The following is a 6000-nucleotide window of genomic DNA, read 5'->3' on the forward strand; positions in this document are numbered from 1 at the left end:
TCTTATTCTTAGTAATTATTTGCCGTTTAGTTAAATCACTGAATTATATGGGGCCATTTGATTTGAATAATAGTATGACAAAGATTTAAAAAAAAAAAAAAAGAGAAAAAAGAAGAAGAATGAAATACTAGATCAAGTGAATACCATGTGCAATGATTAAGAAAGGTGAGGACTCCAGCATAATATTGGGTGTGTACCCACTTGAGTTGGATCAGTTATAGTTATAGCCATGTGTATTGAATTTATCTATTTTGCTAACACGTGTATTTACAGCAATAACTAAAGAATCAAATATAAAATTATTGTAAAGAGACTTTTATAATCAATTTTCTTATGAATAAAATATATTATTCTCAATAGATGAATTTGAAAAGTAATATATTAAACTAGTTGAATTTTTGTTGGATTTTGAATTGATGGATTAATTGGTCGACTTATTAGAGATTGATTTATAAATAAGATTGTAATTCAAGAAGCTACAAATTCAAAAGTTAAATAAGACTAAGAATGATTAAAAAAAATAGTGCTTGTATAATTAATTTTGAGTAACATACTTTAATTACAATGACTTAGATAATTAAAATCTTTGGGCAGTTGTTTGTGTTAGTAAAAAATCAGCGCATGTTCTTTACAAAGATTATAACATATAATCACTTTAGTGCGAAAGCTATAAAATGCATATATGAACACGAACATGAATATAGGATCATTTATCATGTTGATATATTGAAGATTAATGAAGAGTAAGGAATCAAGGAATACCTAGATTCATTGTAGAATTACTCGTTGGCTATAGCTCTTCCTCAACCAGTACTCCTCACGTCTCAGTACTCTTTAGATGGGGAGAAGAGTGAATATGCTTTTCGTACTGATATATTGGGGATCATAGTCCATTATATAGGTGATGGCCCATTAGGGTTTCCATTATCCCGAAATGGGCCATCAGACATCCATCCAATTTGGCCCATATCAATTAATTAATAAATAATTAATTATATAAATAGAAAACTAATTAGCCTTATTACATAATTTTGACCACTAAATCAATTAAGGCTTCATATTGATAAATAGCTAATATAATCAATTTAAATATATATGCCCACATAATATTATTGAAATATTTTATTTAATTAAATATTCTAACAATCTCCCACTTGGGCAATATATCTTAATGATTATATCATTATTCTTTAGGCGCGCATCCGAATGCTATTTATCCTTAGATTTCTCCTTTACAATCTAGTTCACCTCATACATCAATATGGGACCACCGCGGCTATCGTCACTAACTAAGACGTGAAGGAACCCCGATGACCACCAAATCAATGCATTTGATAAAATAGATCGATATGGATGAGTGGCATGGAAATTTCATGCAATGTGATCTCTTTATCATATTTATTTCCAACTGGTCCAACTAAAGTCTTTAGTGAGATCAAAACTAAAGTTCCTTAAGTGCAATTTAAAACAAAATATTTGCACATAACCAAAATATAATGTTATAACAATAAAGATTAATAAACTTTATTTCTGCAGAATTTCAAATATAACATAGATTGTACCGGAAAAAAAAAAACTGAAACCAAAGTATAGAACATATAACAAAAAAGGAAGTAAGACTCCCACTAGTCCAAGGCAATATCAAAACCAAGACCCATGTGAGCAACATGCCCATGAAAAGACTTAGGCATTAAGCCTTTGGTTAGTGGGTCAGCTAGCATTAAGTCTGTCCCTATATGTTCTATCAAAATCTGTTTCTCCTGGACTCTTTCTTTCACAACAAGATACTTGATATCAATAAATTTTGATTTTGTAGCACTCATGTTGCTATTTGAGTAGAGTACAGCCGCACTATTGTCACAATAAATCTTCAAAGACCTCTGGATGCTCCCAATGACGCGTAGGCCCGTGACAAAGTTTCGCAGCCAAGTTGCATTATTTGATGCCTCAAAGCAAGCCACAAACTCCGCTGCCATGGTGGAAGGAGCCACTAAAGTCTGTTTTGCAGACTTCCAGGAGACGGCTCCTCCAGCCATGAGGAAGATATAACCAGACGTGGACCGTTTGCTGTCCGGGTATCCTACAAAATCAGAGTCAGAATATCCAATGATCTCCAAGTTATCTGACTTCTGATAAGTGAGCATAAAAGCTCTAGTTCTATTCAAGTAGCGTAAAACACGCTTTACTGTCGTCCAGTGCTGCATACCAGGGTTGCTCAAATATCTGCCAAGATCTCCTACAATGAAAGCTAAATCGGGACGAGTACAAACCTGAGCATACATGGACTCCCTACAGCTGAAGCGTAAGGAATCTTATCCATCTCTTTCTTTTCAAGATCCGTAATGGGGCACTGTTTGAGACTAAATTTGTCTCCTCTAGCAACAAGTGTGTCTCCTGGTTTACTATCTTTCATGGAGAATCTATCCAAAACTGTATCAATATAGCTCCTTTGTGATAATCCTAAGATACTTCGAGAGCGGTCTCTAAGTATTTGGATTCCTAAGACAAAGGAGGCGTCCCCAAGATCTTTCATCTCAAAATTTGTTGTGAGAAATCTCTTGGTTTCGTGCAATAAGTCTATATTGTTGCTTGCCAAAAGGATATCATCTACATATAATACCAAGAAAATAAATTTACTCCCACTGAACTTATGGTATGCACAATCATCAACTGGATTAGCCTCAAAACCACAAGAGGATACTACTTGATGAAATTTGAAATAACATTGACGAGAAGCCTATTTAAGGCCATAGATGGATTTCTTAAGTTTGCAAACCATAGAATTTGGATCTCCCGACACAAAATTTTCTGGTTGCACCATATATATTGTTTCTTCAATGTTTCCATTTAGAAACGTAGTTTTAACATCCATCTGATGCAGCTCCAAATCAAAATGAGCCACTAACACCATTATGATTCTAAAAGAGTCTTTCGATGAAACTGGAGAGAAAGTCTCTTTATAATCAATGCCTTCCTTTTGAGTAAAACCTTTAGTGACAAGACGAGCTTTATATCTCTCAACATTACCCTTTGAATCCCTATTGGTTTTAAATATCCATTTACAACCAATGGGTTTCTTTCCTTCAAGTAATTCAACAAGATCCCAAACATCAATGTCACCCATCGATTTCATCTCATCCTTCATGGCATCAATCCACTTGAGAGAATTAGGACTCTGCATAGCTTGGCGAAAGTTGATAGGATCTTCTTCAGTCAAGCCAATGCCATCCTCATGTTCCTGAAGAAATACAACATAATCATCTGGAATTGCACTTCTCCTCTCTCTAATGGATCTTCTTAATAATGGCTACTCTTGAGGTTGTTGAGTTTGAACTATGGGTGGTGCTTGAGGAAGAAACTCAGTGTTGTCTTATTCTTGAGGGATGTTAGGAATAGCATCTTGATTTGTTTCTGGATCCATTACTGTAGAATGATAGGTATAAAGACTTGTTCATGCCCAGTAACAGTTTCTTCATCAAAAACAACACTCCTTATGCTTCCTTCCCCTCCAAACTCTACATCCTAAAGGAATCTTCCATTTCCCGTCTCAAAAATTGTTCTAGTGATGGGGTTGTAAAATTTGTACCCGCGAGAGTAATCAGCGTACCCAACAAAGTAGCAACTAACAGTCTTTGCATCCAACTTACCTTCATGAGGCCTATAAGGTCTCGCTTCAGACGGACATCCCCAAATGTGTAAGTGCCTAATGTTGGGCTTTTTCCCAGTCCATAACTCATAAGGGGTTTTAGCTACTACTTTACTAGGTACTCTATTAAGAATATAAACTGCAGTTTTTAATGCCTCTCCCCAAAGTGACTCTGGTAGGGAAGAATGACTAATCATACTTCTCACCATATCCTTAAGAGTCTGATTTCGTCGTTCCGCAACTCCATTCATGTTGGGTTTCCTCGACATTGTATATTGCGGAACAATTCCACATTCCTTGAGGAAAAGTGCGAAGGGCCCAGGACGTTGTTCCCCTGATCCATCATATCGACCATAGTATTCACCACCACGATCTATTTGACGGCCTTGATTTTCTTTCCAAGCTTAAGTTCAACTTCAGCTTTGAAAGACATGAACATGTCTAGGGACTGAGATTGCTCATGAATTAAATACAAATAGCCATATCTAGAGTAGTCGTCTATGAACGTAATAAAATACTTTTGTCCATTCCATGAACCCGTAGGGAAAGGACCACATATATCTGTATGAATTAGTTCTAAGACGTCTTTAGCTCTATCAGCATCAAAATTTCTTTTGTTTGTTTGTTTACCCTTAATGCATTGTATGCAAACTTGAAAATTTGTCAAATCTAAGGGTCCAAGAATACCCTCTGACACAAGCCTTTGAATTCTCTGTTTAGAGATATGTCCTAATCGCTTATGCCATAAAGTGGCAGAACTTTCATTTAATTTTCGTTTTGTACCATGTGACTCTATTTGCATTATTTTGTTATAAGGACGTTCAATTTCAAGCATATAAAGATTATCGTTTAAATACCTGCAACCAATAACACTTGTATCAAACGAGAGACTAAATTTATTATTTCTAAACGAACAAGCATAACCAGATTTGTCCAAAACAAAAATAGAAATTAAATTCCGCCTAATAGACGGTGCAACATAAGTCTCAACCAAATCCAAATGAAAACCGGTCTTTAACAATAATCTAAAAGTCCCTATAACCTCTACTGCAACTTTATTGCCATCGCCCACATAGATGAATCTTTCGGCATCACTTGGCGGACGGCTCCACAGGCAACCCTGCATGGACATACTATTGTGAGTAGTAGCACCAGAATCTACCCATCAAGTATCCTTAGGTACAAAAACTAAATTAATTTCAGAACAAACAAAAGTGAGAAAATTACCCTTCTTTACACGCCATGCAGCGTACTTGGAGCAATCCTTCTTCATGTGTCCAGCTTTCTAGCAAAAGAAGCAAGTGGACTCCTTAGGTTGTTCCTTTGCCTTCTTGTTTTGAGAAGTATTCCATGCAGTTCTTTTCCTTTTGAATTGAGAGCTAGTAGCCAAATGATGAGCACTTTCAATCTTATCTTTCTTCAGCCTATCTTCCTCATGTACACAATGAGATATCAGCTCATTAAGGGACCATTTGTCCTTCTGAGTGTTGTAGCTCACTTTGAATTGCCCAAAGTGTGCAGGAAGAGATATCAAAACTAAGTGCACAATTAAGTCCTCAGGAAGTTCTAACTTCAATGCCTTAAGTTTTGAAGCAAGATGAGACATTTCCATGATATACTCTCGTATGTTCCCTTTACCTCTGTAACTCATTGAAATCAGTTTCGACAAAGTAGTGCTTGTCTCAACCTTGTCATTTTTAGCAAAAAAATGTTCGATGGTTTCAAGGAACTTCTTAGCGCTCTCACTTTCAGTAATTGAGCCCCTAATAACTTCAGGTATGGATATTTTGATCATCATGAGGCACATTCGGTTGGATCGGTCCCACTTTTCAATTTTTGCTTCATTTTGATTCTCATCAGTGGCGATCGGGCGTTCTTCCCTCAAGGATAAATCCAAGTCCATGCATCCAAGAACAATCTCAACGAATTCTTTCCAAGACTTGAAGTTCATCCCATTCAGCATAGGGATGGAGTTAATTTGAGCAACAAAGTTGGGAGCGGTAGCAGCAACAACTAAATGAGAGAACAATAAACATACAATAACATTAGTAGGCATGTCAAAAATAACCGTAGAGACATGCACAATAATCTTTATATGAAAATTAAACAAGACCTTAACAAGATACCAAACGCACAATTAATTTTCAATCTTCGGATTGTAAAAAATTAATTGCAAACGGTACTCTCAACGTAACGATCAAATAAATTTATCACATGGAAAATAAATTTATAATTATCACATATTTACCATCACAAGTATAAAATTACACGGCCAAGTTGTGCCATGCTTCGGGCCGACTACAACTCGCATGAGTAATTACACACTGCATCTTTTGTAAACTCAATTGAATTAA

General features: G+C 35.9%; 1 protein-coding gene across 1 annotated transcript; it reads right to left on the reverse strand.

The window, feature by feature from the left end:
• Positions 1 to 4931: 4931 nt before the first annotated feature.
• On the reverse strand, positions 4932 to 5702 carry LOC131648418 (uncharacterized). Its single transcript, XM_058918182.1, has one exon. It carries the CDS (start codon positions 5700 to 5702, stop codon positions 4932 to 4934), a length of 771 nt encoding a protein of 256 aa, XP_058774165.1.
• Positions 5703 to 6000: the final 298 nt, after the last annotated feature.

The sequence above is a fragment of the Vicia villosa genome, linkage group LG1 (assembly GCF_029867415.1).
Source record: "Vicia villosa cultivar HV-30 ecotype Madison, WI linkage group LG1, Vvil1.0, whole genome shotgun sequence".
NCBI classification, from domain to species: Eukaryota; Viridiplantae; Streptophyta; class Magnoliopsida; order Fabales; family Fabaceae; genus Vicia; species Vicia villosa.